Here is a 17,464-nt window from a genome sequence, read left to right as displayed (position 1 = left end):
AAATATTTTCTTGTTTCTTTTAATACCTAGCTGTAGAGATAGGTAGTAATAGATTCATACTTTTACCTCAACAATAGAAGATGTTCAAGCAGTCTTATTATTTTAAAATGCTGAACTCTGTCAGGATAGAGTCCTTTCCTTTGAAATTTAAATGTTTTGATAATTTAATATATTGCAAAATATCAGATTTTTTGAAAGAGACTTTATACTTATTTTTCAAATCTGGTTAGTGTATTAATCCTTTTATACCTTTTCTGAGAAAAAAGTTCCAAAGGGAAAGTGTCTGATTTAGAATAAAAGCCATTTAATTTCAGTATTGTATACATTGTGACTGTAATTTTGTAAAAAGAAAAGGCAGGTATGAAAAACTTAAGGAAAGTATACTAAGTGTAACAGGGGTTGTGGTAGGGTGGTGGTAGATGACATGTTCACCCCAATGTCCTCCCCTCATCTCCCCACCCCCGGGTTTTCCAAACTTCCTACATTATGGTTATAGTCTATTCCTACCTAAAACATTCAAATAATACTTTTTTAAAAAGAAAAAAAAGTATGACAGTGGGCATTGTAGCACAAATAAGTTTCTCTTCGTTAAGATGTATGTGGGGCTTCCCTGGTGGTGCAGTGGTCGACAGTCCGCCTGCCGATGCAGGGGACATGGGTTCGTGCCCTGGTCCGGGAAGATCCCACATGCCGCGGAGTGGCTGGGCCTGTGAGCCATGGCCGCTGAGCCTGCGCATCTGGAGCCTGTGCTCCGCAACGGGAGAGGCCACAACAGTGAGAGGCCTGCGTACTGCAAAAAAAAAAAAAAAATGTATGTTGGCTTTGTCTAACAGATTGTCATTAATGTTTTGCTTTAGTAATGCATGTGCAGGATATTAATATCCTTTTTTTTAAGGTAAGGAAGGGCATATGTGTTTCATAATTGGAATGTTTTATTCCTCCATGTAGATTGAAGCTCTCTCCGAGCCCTTCTTCCCGTGTGACAGTATCACGTGCATCCTCGAGTCGCAGTGTGCGTACAACCAGAGGGAAGCGGAAGAGAGTGGATGTGGAAGAATCCGAGGCCAGCAGTAGTGTCAGCATCTCTCACTCTGCCTCAGCCACTGGGAATGTCTGCATTGAAGAGATAGATGTTGATGGGAAATTTATCCGCTTGAAGAACACTTCCGAACAGGTGGAAACACAGGCCCCTTTTTGTCCAGCGTGGCTTTGCTGATTGGTGTCTTGCAATTGTAATAACTTCTCAGCCTTTATTTGGATTCAGTCTTTGTGGAATAAGAGTTTCCTTCTCCTTTTTAACCTAAATTCATGAAATGTAGTATAAATTTAAATAGGAGGAGCAAGAGGGATGGTGCGCTTAGTAGTTTAAAGATTTTATTCTTTAGCTCTTCTTCAGAGAGCCAGGGCTCTTTTTCACATCTGGTCATTTTGTCACTGTGGCCTTCCTAAGGATGAATTATTAATATTCCCTGTCCTACCTAGCCAGATTTGTGAAGAAGTTAGATTATGGATATAGATGGTAGATATTCTTTCCCAGCTGTTAATTTTATGGAAGGAAGGAAATACAAGCCCAGACTCGGACACGTGTAGGGAGTGTTTTTCTCTCTAAATAAATGAATGAATAGTACTGATTTAATTTATATCAAGACTAGTATGAAGCCCTATCTTGAAATTATTTGTTTAAAAGTAAACATAAAATATTCATAGCAAGGGGCTTCTCTTCTGGCGCAGTGGTTGAGAGTCCGCCTGCCGATGCAGGGGACGCAGGTTCGTGCCCCGGTCCGGGAAGATCCCACATGCCGCGTAGCGGCTGGGCCCATGAGCTGTGGCCACTGAGCCTGCGCGTCTGGAGCCTGTGCTCCGCAACGTGAGGGGCCACAACAGTGAGAGGCCCGTGTACTGCAAAAAAAAAAAAATTCATAGCAGGGAATTCTGAACTTTTGCGCTGGGGCTTTTGAGAGCTCAGTAGTGGAGGTCTTGGGAATACCCTGGCTAGGCATCATTGAGCTGGGGTCGTGAAGGGGTATCAGGTGATGCCAGAGGAAGGCAGGTCTGGGGTGTATTGGGGATGCAGTGGGATGGATGTCACTTCCAGAAGCATGTTCAGGATTTGTAAAATGTTTGTAAAATCACTCCTTTTCTCACCAAAGCTATTGAAACTATCTTGCATGTGGATGAATAAATACTTTGGATGGGCAAAGGAGCTTTAGCAGTCCTGATATGGAAGAGCATAGGTTCTAAGCCCTCTTAGTCACGACTTCAGAAACTAAAGAACAGAGTCGCCTCTGCTACTCCATTGTAGTAGTTTGGCTGTTTTTCAAAAGGCATTGCTGTGCTTTGTGGAGCTATTCTGGAGCTGGCTCTCAGCCTTGTTTACTCCTGTCTTTGAGTTAGAGATGGATATAAATAAATTAATTCAGCTAATTGCTTTAATACCCTGCACCGTTCCTCAGGAGAGTCAGGCAGCTCTGGGCAGCCTACGGGCTAGCGTTGATAGCCGGTGCTTGGGACTGGCTCATTATGTCATTGACCCATTTTTGAGCCCCTTATGCTTTAAGGTAAGAGTTAAATATGGGCAGAAGTGGTACAGATGAAGAAAAAGGACATATTTTCTTCCTTCTCTTTCTAGGCTTTATGTGTGTATATTTTAAAAGCTTAAAGCAATCAAAAATTAGATGTTTATAATGGTGGTTATGAAGCTAGATTGTGTTGTAAATTTAAATTATATACCTGTTCTAGCATTGAATATCACCATTTAATTTGGTTCACATCCCTTTTCTTGCAGTTTTGTCCTCTTTAAAATTAAACACTTTAATAATTAAAACTGCAGCATTGTCAAAGTTTCTGTTTTTCTGAATGACAAAACCATGTTTTCTTTTCATAGTAGGAAAATATGAACTATGGGAAGACAGTCATAAAGTTGTCTTAGTTTAACTGCCTATGGATTGATTTATTTGATTATTCCATAACTTTCTGTATATTTGAAGTGACCTTGTTTTATTTTGTTCTTTCAATAGGATCAACCAATGGGAGGCTGGGAGATGATCAGAAAAATTGGAGACACATCAGTCAGTTACAAATATACCTCAAGATATGTGCTTAAGGCAGGCCAGACTGTTACAGTAAGTTAATTTAGTCATCATTTAATTTAACTTCATTGTCTTAACCAATAGTTAAAGTAATTAAAACCATTTTGGCTTAAAGAGAAGCATTTTAGAAATGGGCATTAAAATGTTTTTGACATTATTAGGGAATTACAAGTGCTATTAAAGATTTTTAAAATTCTTTGTTATTGAGAGTGGTAAGTGACTATTAAAAGTGAAAGAATTGACCTTTGAATTATTTTTATTTTCTCTACTCCAGTAGAAATTAGCAGCTGACACCCCCCCTTCACCCCTAAAGAAGTTGAGGTGACTGTCTCCTTTTATCAATTCCTTTGTAAAAATATTAAATACATGTTTAAGATTTTATGATTGATACACACCTTACTGAGTGTTTAAGATCAAAGGCTCAAACAGGTTAGAACTTCTCTTTTAAAAAGTGTATTCATAGAACTTGCCACCACATTGTGAAAATATCAGATGCTAATTTTGTAATAATGGGTAAAAATTGGAAAAGATATCCTAATCAGCTATCTTTTCTTTTCTTTAGTAATTATTGTAATGAGAGCAAATTTCTCAGCCCTACTATGTGTCTTACGGAAGCTGCATAATGTGATGGAAAGAATCTGACATTTTTAATTCAGAAGATTCAGATTTGAGTGTGCCCTTTATTTCTTTAAAAGTATAAAACCACTCTGCCAATCATCTGCTTTTTCCACTGGATACAGTTCCTCAGTGACTATATATATATATTCTATAGGTCTAGTGGAGAACTCAATTTTCACATAAAAAAATGTAAGGCATTTTTTTTTTCCTTTGGTAGCTGGCATAAATGTGTTAAGAAGCTCTTTGGAATGTGGTAATCATAAGTGATATTTCTATAAAATTGTACAAGGCAGGACAATAGCAAAGATCAGTTTAAAACTCCAGAACAGGGGCTTCCCTGGTGGCTCAGTGGTTGAGAGTCCACCTGCCAATGCGGGGGACACGGGTTCGTGCCTCGGTCTGGGAGGATCCCACATGCCGCAGAGTGGCTGGGCCCGTGAGCCATGGCTGCTGAGCCTGCGCATCCGGAGCCTGTGCTCCGCAACGGGAGAGACCACAGCAGTGAGAGGCCCGTGTACCGCAAAAAAAAAAAAAACAAAAAAAGCAGAAAACCCCCTCCAGAACAGAAGTAAGGGAACTACTATGTAATTTTAAATTTTCTTGTAGCCGCATTAAAAACAAGTGAAAAAGAAAGATGTGAAATTAACTTTAGAACTATGTTTTAAATTTAACCCAATATATCTAAAATATCATTTCAACATCTGATGAATATAAAAGTTATTAGATCACTTTAAAAAATATCTATTTATTTATTTATTTTGCTGCACTGGGTCTTAGTTGTGGCCCACAGGATCTTTGTTGCAGCATGTGGGATCTTTAGTTGTGACATGGAGGATCTTAGTTGCGGCATGTGGGATCTAGTTTCCTGACCAGGGATCGAACCCGGGCCCCCTGTTTTGGGAGTGTGGAGTCTAAACCACTGGACAACCAGGGAAGTCCCTTTTTTTAAAAAAAAAAAAAAACCTAAATCTTGACACTTCGAGATACCCTTACAGCACACCTCAGTTGGGACTAGCCATGTTTCAAGTGCTCACAAGCCACATATGGCTACCATATTGAACGACACAGCTCTAGGACATATTAGTTTTAGGTTAAATTACCCAGTAAGGTTACTGACGTGTTACGATTATTATTAAACACTAAACCAACTGTATGATTCCATATGGACTAGTGAAAAGTATAGCTTGAGGTTAGATTAACATTCCACATAACTTGAAAGTCAGCCCAGATCCAGTTCTCTTTTCAGTTTTATCCTAGTAATGCTCCTTGCCCCTTTCCATTTATAATGGTGATGGAAGATCTGGAAGCTTCAAGTGAGCACTTGAAGAGGAAGGGGTCTCTCCTAATTAGTAATTGATAAGGTTTTCTCCCCATTTAAAAGAATACCTGCTTATACTATCTCCAGTCTTCATTCTGCTGTCGTATGGCTCTTTATATTGCAAGACAATTTATGGAGTACAAAACTTTCCTGTCTCTTTTCATATGGTCTTTTAGAAAGATCAGGACTGGTAGTAGTGTCCCTACAAGTGAGGACATAGAGGTTTGTAGAGGTGTAGTGTTATGTCCATGATACAAAACCAGGTTTTCTAACTCTCAAGTGTTCTCTATTCTACCAATGCTCTTCTGCCAGTAAATACATAAAAAATGTTGCAGAATTTCCCTGCTTATGAAAAGGGAAATCTGTTTCTTTTGCTTATTTCTGTAGCAGTCATATTTTCCATTGAATAATGGGTTGTTTCCTGAATTCTTTTTGGAATTCAGACTCAGACACTGGGTATTATGACACTGTCTCTGGTTGGATATATACCACCTTCCATTAGAATATTCTAGATAGGCTGTCTGCTGCAGAGCTTTTGAGAGAAGTTGGTCATCTCCTCAATTCCTGCTATAGGCAGCTGGAGGATACCATTGGAACGGGTAGAAGGCTCTAACACGGAAGGGATGGCTCATGAAACCCGTAGAATAACAGAATGCTAACAGTGAGAGCTTATATTCATTGAGTCAGCCATCTCCTCCATGTGGGTAATCATTTTTCTTCACAACAGTCCCGTGTATTATCAGTACCATTTCTGTACCATTGGAGGGTAAGTAAGGTAGCTTGCTCAAGGTGAGCTGGCATGTAGGCGAGCTAGGATGTGAATCTAGGCAACTTCACTTCAGAGTCTCGTGTGTCAACATTTTTATTTATCAGACTGGGAAGCTGAGGCCTAGCTAAGCTCTATGGGATGTACAGCTAGTTAATATAGCAAGTCTAAAGCTAGGCCATAGTTCTGGAACTTTTAGAATCAGTCCTCTTACAAGGTGTTAAAGTCTCATCATTATGTTGTTATTGGCACGTGGGAAAGCTGGGCTCTGTGTAGAATGATTTCCTTTTTTCTTTCTAGATCTGGGCTGCAAATGCCGGTGTCACAGCCAGTCCTCCCACCGACCTCATCTGGAAGAACCAGAACTCTTGGGGCACTGGCGAAGATGTGAAGGTTATATTGAAAAATTCTCAGGGAGAGGTATGGTCATTTTATTGGTACCACCACAGTGTCAATTTTTTTTTCTTCATTGAAGTATAGTTGACTTACAATGTTGTGTTAATTACTGCTGTACGGCAGAGTGATTCAGTTATACATATATGTACATTTTTTTTTTTTTGGCCACATCACGCAGCCTGTGGGATCTTAGTTCCCTAACCAGGGATTGAACCCGGCCACTGGCAGTGAGAATGTGGAGTCCTAACCACTGGCCTGCCAGGGAATTCCTGTGTACATTCTTTTTTTAAAATACTTTTCCATTATGGTTTATCATAGGATATTGAATATAGTTCCCTGTGCTATGCAATAGGACCTTGTTGTTTGTCCGTTTTATATATAATAGTTCGCATCTGCTCATCCCAACCTCCCACTCCCATCCCTGCCCCAACCCCTGCCCCCTTGGCAACCACCAGACTCTTCTCTATGTTCGTACCACAGTGTCAGTTTCACCTGAGAGTTCATCATGCGAGTGTGATTTCTTTTCAAAAATCAAATTTAAATGTGAAGTAACTGATTGCTTAAATCAGACCAAGGCTGCTGAGTCAATGAAAGAGATGCTAACTCCAGGTTTTAGGAATGAAATATGATTGTTAGTACAGGTTCCAGAGTCAGTCTGTGTCCAGTTTCTGTCTTCACTGCCCAGTGACTTTGGGTAAGTTCCTTCACCTCTCTTAGTTTTATCATTTTAAAATGGAGATAATAATAAGATAACTAATATAAATAAGATAATATAATGAGAATAATATAAATGAGACAATCCTTGGGAAATGGTCAGAATAGTTTCTGGCCACTGGTAAATGCTTAGGTTATTAACCTTGTTACTGACTTTCAACATGCTCGTGAAACTGAGTTTAAGGATTGTGGAGTGTACATTTGCTTGATGTGTATGTTTTCAACATGTCAGTCCTAGAACTCTTGTCAAAGAACCTTACCTACCCCCACTGTCACATAAAGACACTCCCAAATTCCCCCAGCCACGCACACATACCAAGAGATGAAAGTGTCTTCAAGGATGGCGTGGTTTCAGGTCAAAGTACAGTATCCCCTTAGGGGTTTCTTCTCTGCTCCCATAGTGCCCAGGCACAGACTTTGTCTAGCTTGTCACGTTGTCCTCTCTCACTAGAGTAATAAGCATGTCAAGGGCAAGGACCTGTTCTGATTTTTCCTGGCACATAATAGGCACTTAGTGAGAAATTACTGGATAAAATTTTAGGAAAATCAAACATGGACCTTTACTTAAGTTCAGAGAAATAAAGTGTAATTAATAACATTCATTCTGGGGGTCTGAGGTGTTTGCATACGAGAAGTCCTCTGCCCAGCCATCTTTCCAGCCATCCCTCACTGTAAACATCTGCTGGTGTTTAGACTGCTCTTAGTAAGGAATTCACTGTCTGCTGAATGAAGGATGCCCTTTATCTCAGACTGAGGCTGAAGATGAAAGGGCATCTGATGTTTTCCACTGCAGACTTCAGTACAGTTCACCTCCAAATACTTGCTGGTTCTCAGGCTGTGGGCGTTTATAGATGCCTTCCGGAATTCACAAACTTCGAGGAGCTGGATCTCCTCCTGTTCTCTGTGTGGAGCCCTGCTCGCTTTTTGCCTTCGGCACTTTGGAATTCTTCCCGGTCGTCACTGGTGCTGCTGCCCAAGTGCTGAAATTACTGCAGCTCCTATGCTGGTAGTTCCTTCGACATCTAAAACTGGCAGAATACATGTCTCTTTCAAAACAGTGTTACGAGTGCCGATTTGCCCAGATTGAAAAGCACGGTTTTAAGGGGCTGTGGTAGATGAAATAGGTTTTCATGAACCATGGAATCTAGTCACCACCTTTTTCTGTGTGAAAATGTGTTCCAAGTTAGAAACGATCTTATAGGAGGATATTTGGAGTGCAGCGGGTTTAAAAGCGCACAAAACAGATACGACAGGTGAAAAAGTAGATGCCATGACATGGGATATGTCTGGAGGTAGTATTACCAGTGATGTTTCAATTAAGCTGAATGAAGCTCAGGTTTCCCTTCATAATTCAAACCACTGAACTCTGTAATGGATTATTTGGTTGGTTTGTTTTCCTGTTCTTTTAATAAACTTCTGCATTCTTCTTGTTAGGCTCCATGAAGTGACCTCTGTCAGAAATGAGGAAAGTATTATGAATACAGTTCTCATTTCTGTGATGGTCAGGCAAGTGCTTTTGGCACTTATTCATTTAATTTTGTGAGACCATGTTTATTAATAGATCCCGGACCATATTTACAATAATTCATAATTACCATCCTAAGGACCACTTTTCTGTAAGATTGTAGGTAATTGGCTTAAGTCAGTGTAATTTTTTTACGTATATTTTCTTGCTGAGACATTGGAGATATCAGGAAACCCAATTAAACTGGCTTTAAAATAATGGGAATATATGAGTTCACAAAACCAACCATCCAGAGATAGTGGACTTGATCCATTGGCTCCCCCAGTGTCCCCAAGGATCTTTCTGTTGTCTGTTTCCTGAGTGTCTTCCTCAGGTGCATCATTCTAGGTTTACTTCTCGTGGGCAAGAGCATTGTGCCTAGTCAGGTCCTCGTCTGGGCTTTGCTCTCGTAGTACCAGCCTGGGTCATGTGCCCACCTCTGAGCCAGTTCCTGGAGTCAAGAGAACAGAGTTAGAACTTGAGCCTTCTCCATGGCTAGATCACATTCAGCTTGTGATACACATGTCACATCTCCATGGGAGAGAGGGTACCCAGGTAAAAGTAGGGGCTCTTACTGAGAAATGGCCGGGGAGGGGTGGTCCTAGGGATGAAAAACAGCAAATGTCACCAAAGAGAAATAAAATGTTTTTTTAATGAGGGAAATAAAAAATAAAGCAGTCTCTCTGTACCTTCTAGAATATAGGCATCACTGAAATTTTTGTATATGCAGATGATTACTTATGTATACAGAGATACTCTAGTTTAACAGTCAGCTCCTTCATCAACAAAAACTGCCTTGATTTTTAGTATTTGCTGAACTGTGGTGATTTCAGGATACCCACACGCTGTGACTGAGCACGGAGTTGAAGAGGCAGCACGTGAGCAGGCGCTAGCTGGCCCTGCAGCACTGCTGGGGAGATGGGTGTACCTTTATGTGCCCAGGGCTTTACCCAGGCAGACTCATGGCATGTTGATAGAGACCATTTTTGTGTGCCTTTCAGGGCACTTGATAGGGTTGGGTGTCTTGCTGAGAGGAATGTTTTTGGTAAAGACATTTGTCTTTTAGCACCTTGACTAATAATTTCCTGGGCCTAAACCTTCCAGCAACTTTTGGTTCTAAATTTGTTTTATTATTTTTCTATTTAATTTTGTCAACATTTATTTAGCTCACTTATATTCCATACAGGCTTTCTGCATTAAATTAACTGATTTTTAAATGTTGTCAAATGAAAAGTGCTTAACAGCAGGCTTACATTAAAGGCAGTTATGCTGAAGTAATTCATAATTAATGAAGTTGGGCAAGTTGCTCTTTTCTAAGCTTCTCATTTGAGGCTCATAGTCTGGTGTTTCATCACAAGCTTTAAGAGCTGGTGTTTCCATATGGGATGTATACACTGTCATGAGTTGCTAGCAGCTGAAATGTGAGAATTCTATAACAGATTTTATTTGACTTTTCTTTCCTCATTTTAAGATGAGTTGAGGGAAGCTAGGTACTCTGAAAACTTTTTGGGAATCTTTTTTCTGTTTTGTATGCCATCATCCCCCAGTGGATATCTTAGTTCAAAGAGTTGTAATTGATCTAAGGATTCACATGCTTTTTTATTAGTACTAATTTGGTTAAAGCAAGTGTTATTTGTGAAAAGACTATTTGTGTGTATAAACATGGACTGATCTCACAGAATTGAAGTTTCTGGCTAATTCAGACTCAAAATGGTCTATCTTCCTCGGCCGTGCAACAATAATCAAAATTCCCTGCAAAATACTACTGTACTACCTTACTTCATTTATAAAATATATATGTTGTAAATAGAACTCTCATTTCTCTGTCACTGTTCTCTGGTTTTCTTCCTCTGCCATTTTAAACTAGCTGGTCTGTGTTAAATTTCAGGTAAGCTTTTACTGACGTGATTTTAGTGTCTTCATCTGGAGTTATCTTTCTTGAGTAACCTTAGGACATGCATGATACAGAGTAAAATTAGACATTCTGCAGTACCCTAGGACACACTCATTTACTTGCTGCTAGATCATCAGGTTAGCCTTGTGCTTAAACAGAAACACTGCTGCATTTGTGCAAGTCAGCATTCTCTACAGGACAGTCATTTGTATTTGCGCCTTTCAGTAGAAAATGGAAATGGTTACTTTCTGTTATGCCTCCAGTGAATAATAGGAGATCTGTTTTTTTGTACAGAGTACATTGGAACTTCACTGGTATGTTATTAGTAAATAGTGTTCCTGTGTCTTGATTCTGTTTCATTCAAGAGGAACTAGCTGCTGAAGGAATGAAAGTTTGTCCTTTTCATCTCACTCATCAGGTGGTCCTCTTGCCACCAAGGTCCCTGAGAGCACAGCAGTTAGACTCTGACTTCATTTTATTCAGCATTTATTTAGCACCTTCTCTTTGCTAGGAGCCAAGATCTTTAAGCTGAATTCATGTTGAGTGTTATAAAGAATTTAGTGTGCCAAATCATTTACAGAATTCTTAGTAACAGAATGGGATAAAAAGCAGTGGAAACTTCTCAGCAGGTATTTCAAATTGGATACCAGTAGCTCCCCTGCAGGGAATATTGAAAATCTAAGAACTGCTACTAATTATGCAAAAATTTCTGTTCAGTAGCTGAAGCTATTGATGAGCCACTTAAAAAAAAAAAAAAAAAAGTCCCTGACGTAGGAACGCTGTTTCTTAAATTTACGCAACGAAAAGATGTCGTCCTCCCACAGTCTTTGTGATTTTTAAGTATAGTGGGTTTTTTTTTTTAATTAATTAATTTTTTATTTTTGGCTGCGTTGGTCTTTGTTGCTGCGCACCGGCTTCCTCGAGTTATGGTGAGCGGGGGCTACTCTTCGTTGCAGTGCGCGGGCTTCTCATTGTGGTGGCTTCCCTTGTTGTGGTGCACAGGCTTAGTTGCTCCACGGCATGTGGGATCTTCTGGGACAAGGATCGAACCCGTGTCCCCCGCATTGGCAGGCGGATTCTTAACTACTGCACCACCAGGGAAGTCCCAAAGTACAGTGTTTTAACTTAAATCAAACTGTTGTGTTTAGGAGGTTGCTCAAAGAAGTACAGTCTTCAAAACAACCATACCTGAAGAGGAGGAGGAGGAGGAAGAAACAGCTGAAGTGGCTGTCGAGGAAGAACTTTTCCACCAGCAGGTATTACTTTAATATATGTCTTTTAAATTTTATTAACAGAATTACATGAAAACCAAAACCAGTAGTGGAGCTTGTTTTTTCCCTATTACTTGATGAACTAAGTCAGTGATCTACCAAGTGGGGTTTGTTTTTCCTGAGGGGATCTTCAAGATACAGTACATTTGGGTACTGGAAGAAAATGTTTGCACTTCTTTTTTAAAAATTATTTCTCATATCAAATTTCAGTTTTGTCTTTTGTTTTATAATGTATGTAATATGTTATGGTAGGGCATGTATGCCACATAAATAAGTATATATGGATTGGAATGCATGCTAAAAATTATTTATTGAAGGGTTCTTTGATTGAGTTTAGATGACTAAATTGGAGCAGGTATCTGCATATAAACTCAAAAGAAACAAAGAGTAGGGACTTCCCTGGTGGCGCAGTGGTTAAGAATCCACCTGCCAATGCCGGGGACACGGGTTCGAGCCCTGGTTGGGGAAGATCCCACATGCTGCAGAGCAACTAAGCCTGTGAGCCACAACTACTGAGCCTGTGCTCTAGAGCCCGCCAGCCACAACTACTGAGCCCGCGCGCTGCAACTACTGAAGACCACGTGCCTAGAGCCTGTGCTGTGCAACAAGAGAAGCCACCGCAATAAGGAGCCTGTGCACCGCAACCAAGAGTAGCCCCTGCTCGCTGCAACTAGAGAAAGCCCATGTGCAGCAAGAAAGACCCAACACAGCCAAAAAATACATAAATTAAATTTAAAAAAATCATTACCTGATTAAAAAAAAGAGTAATGTTCAGCTTCAGTGTGAAGCAAAATTCTTGCTGTCTTAAGTTTTTAATCATTTAATTGCAAGATAGATTTTAGCTGACGCTTGGACTTTTGAGAGTCCTTGAAATAAACTCCAAATTTGATTTTAATTAATTAAATTGGAATTATTAATAAGTAATGAGCCTTCAGTTTATATTCTCAAGCTGTTCATGTCTACCATTAATCAAAATTCCTACCCTTATCCTTATAAGATGTCGTCACCATGTCTCCAGATTTATAAATCTGTTTGTTTTGCTTAATTAGCCCCAGTCCTGCTCCAAATAAACATTCTCTTATGTGTTCAGCCTCCAGAGTTGAGAACCACTTGAGGTAGGTTATAGTAGAATGAATTTTTGGCATGGATACTTCCTCGTACATTTTGGAGGAATATTTAAGAACAGGTGTTTTATACTTGGTTTTAACAAGAAACAGGTACAAGATCCATTTTCTGCCCTTATTTGAAACATTATAATGACTGGAAGTAAAATAACAATATAAGAGATATCTCAGGGTGCCAGGCTAGTGGTTCAGAGCATGAGTTGTAGCAGGTCAGATGCTGGAGAAGGCTGTTTAGGCCACCAGAACAGTTGAGAAGATCTCTGGAAAATAGGCTTATCCAGTATTTTGAAGGATGAGCAATTATTTGAGTATTAGAAGGCAGATGGTAGTGTTCTGTGGTTGTTTGAATTATCTGTTGCTACATTAGGAGACCACCTTAAATTAAAACTCAGTGACTTAAAACTGATTTCTTAATTCCTATGACTCTGTGGTCTGACTGGGCTCCACTGGGCAATTCATTTGTTCCCACCCGATGGAGAGTGAAGTCAGTCATGCAGCTGCATTCAGCTGGAAGCTTGGCTAGGGCTCGAATGTTCTCCATGTCTGTTTCCATGTGGTTTCTTATCATTTGGTTGTTTAGCCCAACCTTCTTTACAGCATGGCAGCTGGCTTCCAAGAGAGTGAATACGGAAAGCATTAGATTTCTTAGCCCATATTCTCTTAGTCAAAGTAAGTCATAGGCCAGCTTCAATTCCAGGGGAGGGTAAATAGTCTCCACCTCATAATGGGAGGAGTGGCAAAGAATTTATCATGATCTTTAATTCATCACAGGGTATATGTCAAGACCTGAGCACCAAGTATATCTGTCCATCCAGTTGTGTTTGTAGGGTGTGAGTGAGAGATAAGTGAAGTGGGGAGGTTGGTGTTAAATCAGCATACTCTGGAATGCCTAGGGAAGGAGCTTCTGCACACTTTGGAGCAAGGAGAAGTTGAGACAATATCAGAGGGATGACTGTAGAAGGGAGATTGCAGACACCCTGAGAGACTATGCAAATGGAGATTCATTAATTAAGGCATAGTGACTGAACTTGAGGGGGAGAAGAAAAAAAATCAAAGATGTGCGAGGTTTTTAGCTTTTGTGATCAGAAGAAATAATGATATAAAAGTTCAAAAGAGGGGACTTCCCTGTTGGTGCAGTGGTTGAGAGTCCACCTGCCGACGCAGGGGACATGGGTTCGTGACCCGGTCCGGGAAGATCCCACATGCCGCGGAGTGGCTAGGCCTGTGAGCCATGGCTGCTGAGCCTGTGCGTCTGGAGCCTGTGCTCTGCAACGGGAGAGGCCACAACAGTGAGAGGCCCGCGTACCGCCAAAAAAAAAAAAAAAAAAAAAAGAAGTTCAAAAGAGGAAAGATGGAAGGACAGATCAACTATTTTGACTTCATATTAGAGAATGAATCCAGTGGCCTTTCGAGTTGATTAGAAGTTTTTCTGGTTGACCTTCAAGAAACCAATTTCAGTAGTCAAGTGGTGTTTCACAGTCATGTTGTGAGATTTTAAGGAATTAGTGAGGGATAAAGAAATGGATAGAGGGAGCCGTTTTGGCTTCACATTTGAAGACGAACCCAATGCACATGCTTCAGGATATGAAAGCTGAGGATCCAGCAAGCCATATTTCCTGATGTGGTTGTTCAGAATGCCGTCCACTGAGCTCCTGTTTCCTAAGTTACCAAAGGATGTTATTGAATAGGAATTTTCAACTTCAGCTGCTTATTAGAATTTCTTAGGGAGCTTTAAAATTACATATAAATAGATACTGTTCCCCAGTTAAATGAGAAATTCTCATTTATTTAAAAAAAATTTGTTTATTTATTTATTTTTGGCTGCATTGGGTCTTTGTTGCTGCGTGCGGGCTTTCTCTAGTTAAAGCGAGTGGGGGCTGCTCTTTGTTGTGGTGTGCGGGCCTCTCATTGCAGTGGCTTCTCTTGTTGTGGAGCATGGGCTCTAGGTGCGAGGACTTCAGTAGTTGTGTCATGCGGGCTCAGCAGTTGTGGCTTGTGGGCTTTAGAGCTCAGGTTCAATAGTTGTGGCGCACGGGCTTAGCTGCTCCGTGGCCTGTGGGATCTTCCCGGACCAAGGCTTGAACCTGTGTCCCCTGCATTGGCAGGCAGATTCTTCACCACTGTGGCACAAGGGAAGTCTGAAATGAGAAATTCTCATTTAATTGATCTAGGGACCTAGATCAGAATTTTGTTTTAAGAACTCCTCAGGATCTCAATGTGCAGCTAGAGTTGAGAATCACTGTTCTGGAATTTGTTGGAGTATTCTAGGGGAGAAGTCCATAAGAGGAGGTTAAAAAGGATAAGTGAGAAGTAATAAACGTTCATTTGAAGTTAGGTAATAATGAATTTGTAGTATCTCTGCCTTATTTTAAAATACCGTGATCCATTTTCTTAGCACTAATTTTTTTTTCTGTTTTCCTCATCAGGGAGCCCCAAGAGGTTCCAATAGAAGCTGTGCAATTATGTAAACTTCTCACATCAACTGTCTTCCTCAAAATAAAGAAGTATGGTAATCCTTACCTACATGCAGTGCAGAGCCTTCTCAGAAGCACAGAATATTTTTATATTTCCTTTATGTGAATTTTTAAGCTGCGAATCTGATGGCCTTAATTTCCTTTTTTGACACTGAACGTTTTGTAAAAGAAATCATATCCATACACTTTGTTGCAAGATGTGAATTGACACTGAACTGTGTACTGTTTGAAAAGGGTCCCTCAAATTTTTTGACATTTTTTTTGTATGTGTGGTTTTTTTTTTTATGAGGAGGGGAGGGTAAATAAACCACTGTGTGTCCAGGTTTAATTTGAAGATTGCTCCATCTAGATTAGCAATCTGCTCTTGATTATTCTCTGCTATATATAACGGTGCTGTGAGGGAGGGGAAAAGCATTTTTCAATATATTGAACTTTTATACTGAATTTTTTTGTAATAAACAATCAAGGCTACAAAAATTTTTTTTAAATAGAAAAGAGAAATTTTGTAAGAAGGCAATATTAACCTAATCATCATGTAAGCACTCTGGATGAAGGATTCCACAAAACTTTGTTTTATGGTTACTTCTTCTCTTAGATTCTTAATTCACAAGGGGAATGGGGGGAGGGGGGAGGGGGGAGGGAAGGGTTTCTCCTAAAACGCATTAGTTGTGTTTTTTAAGATAGTGTAACTTGCTTAAATTTCTTATGTGACATTAACAAATAAAAAGCTGTTTTTAATATTAATCTGCTGTCTTTTAACTTTAGAACTGTTTTGGGGGAGACAAGCGTTGTTTCAGTTTTACTTTTGATAAAAATAATTTGGCTTTTTGTTTGAACTAGATTTTTCTTTAAGACTGACAATGGGGAATATAAACACACAAACTGTTTTGGGGTCTCCCCTGTTTTCAGTACTCTGTTGTCATTAATGATAGCACTAATAAAAGCCATAATAATAGCTAATTTTTTGGAGCCAGACACCATGCTCAGTGCTTTATATTTTTTAGCTTATTAACAATAAGACCTTTGAAAATCTCTTTAAGAAAGCCATTTAGGAACATTAGGGACAGTAGGAGAAATTGGGGAAGACACTCCTTTTAAAGGAAAAAAATGGAGATAATATTTCTGGAATCTAGTTTTACTGTCTTCTCCCGTTGCGGAGCACAGGCTCTGGACACGCAGGCTCAGGAGCCGTGGCTCACGGGCCCAGCCACTCCGCGGTACATGGGATCTTCCCAGGCTGGGTCACGAACCCGTGTCCCCTGCATCGGCAGGCAGACTCTCAACCACTGCGCCACCAGGGAAGCCCAAGTTTTACTGTCTTTCGAAACACAGAAGAGACACTGATTACAAGGAGTACAGTATGAATGATAGAAAATATGTGTGTGCTGTATGGGGTAGTTACGTATGGTGGTAACTAGAGTGTCATTTTTTACGCATTTGGAGAGTTTATCTTGTGATTGCTTTAGCTAAGTGAGTTAGTTCATCTTGTAGAAAGTAGAATATCCAAACCATCCCTAGAATGAACTGTTGATAACAATTCAGAAGCTAATCCAGAGTCAGTGTTTGCTTTTCTCTTAAAATATTCCTGCAGTAAGCTGCACAGACTAGCAACTTACACTTGAAAATAACTCACAAAGTCCCAGAATTACTGTGCTTTGCAGATTTACTGCATTCGCTGGTGCTGTCGGAGACACAAGATAAATGCTGGGTTAGAAATTCTGTCTGGTGAAGCAGATAAAATGATAACTTCTCCACACAGATTTATCTTCAGAATGAGAATGGCAGTGCAGGGTATGGCCCAACTTGCTTGTGAAAAGTGTTGCCACAAGATAGGATTCTTGCCATCAAAATTCATTCTGGGTACTTTATTGCCAGATAAATTGGGTTATAGGAATCACTTTAATTAGTTAAGCATTAAGAAAATTTGGCAGATTTTCTTTTTCTTTTTTTTTTTTTTTTGCTGTACGTGGGCCTCTCTCACTGTTGTGGCCTCTCCCTTGCGTAGCACAGGCTCCGGACGTGTAGGCTCAGCAGCCATGGCTCACGGGCCCAGCCGCTCCGCGGCATGTGGGATCTTCCCGGACCGGGGCACGAACCTGTGTCTCCTGCATCGGCAGGCAGACTCTTAACCACTGTGCCACCAGGGAAGCCCAGGCAGTTTTAATACAGAGGAATATTATATACTCTAGTGAAATTTAGAGTAAGAACCCAGGACTCAGTTGATACATAGCTGGGTGCCTCTGAATATGTGGCAGGAGATTGTTGAGTCGATTTAAGCTGACAGACTTTACACTAA

General features: G+C 40.2%; 1 protein-coding gene across 1 annotated transcript in view; it reads left to right on the top strand.

Moving 5' to 3' along the window:
- The window catches only part of LMNB1 (lamin B1), a 69,450-nt gene extending 53,541 nt beyond the window's left edge, over nucleotides 1–15,909 (top strand). The window contains 5 exon segments of the mRNA XM_032627947.1: nucleotides 949–1,174; nucleotides 3,018–3,122; nucleotides 6,092–6,211; nucleotides 11,448–11,555; nucleotides 15,121–15,909. Coding sequence (XP_032483838.1) covers nucleotides 949–1,174; nucleotides 3,018–3,122; nucleotides 6,092–6,211; nucleotides 11,448–11,555; nucleotides 15,121–15,162 — 601 coding nt within the window. The 3' untranslated portion in view covers nucleotides 15,163–15,909.
- Nucleotides 15,910–17,464: the final 1,555 nt, after the last annotated feature.

The sequence above is a fragment of the Phocoena sinus genome, chromosome 3 (genome assembly GCF_008692025.1).
Source record: "Phocoena sinus isolate mPhoSin1 chromosome 3, mPhoSin1.pri, whole genome shotgun sequence".
NCBI lineage: Eukaryota > Metazoa > Chordata > Mammalia > Artiodactyla > Phocoenidae > Phocoena > Phocoena sinus.
Note: the sequence above shows the minus strand (reverse complement) of the source record. Positions and strands in the feature narration are given on the sequence as shown.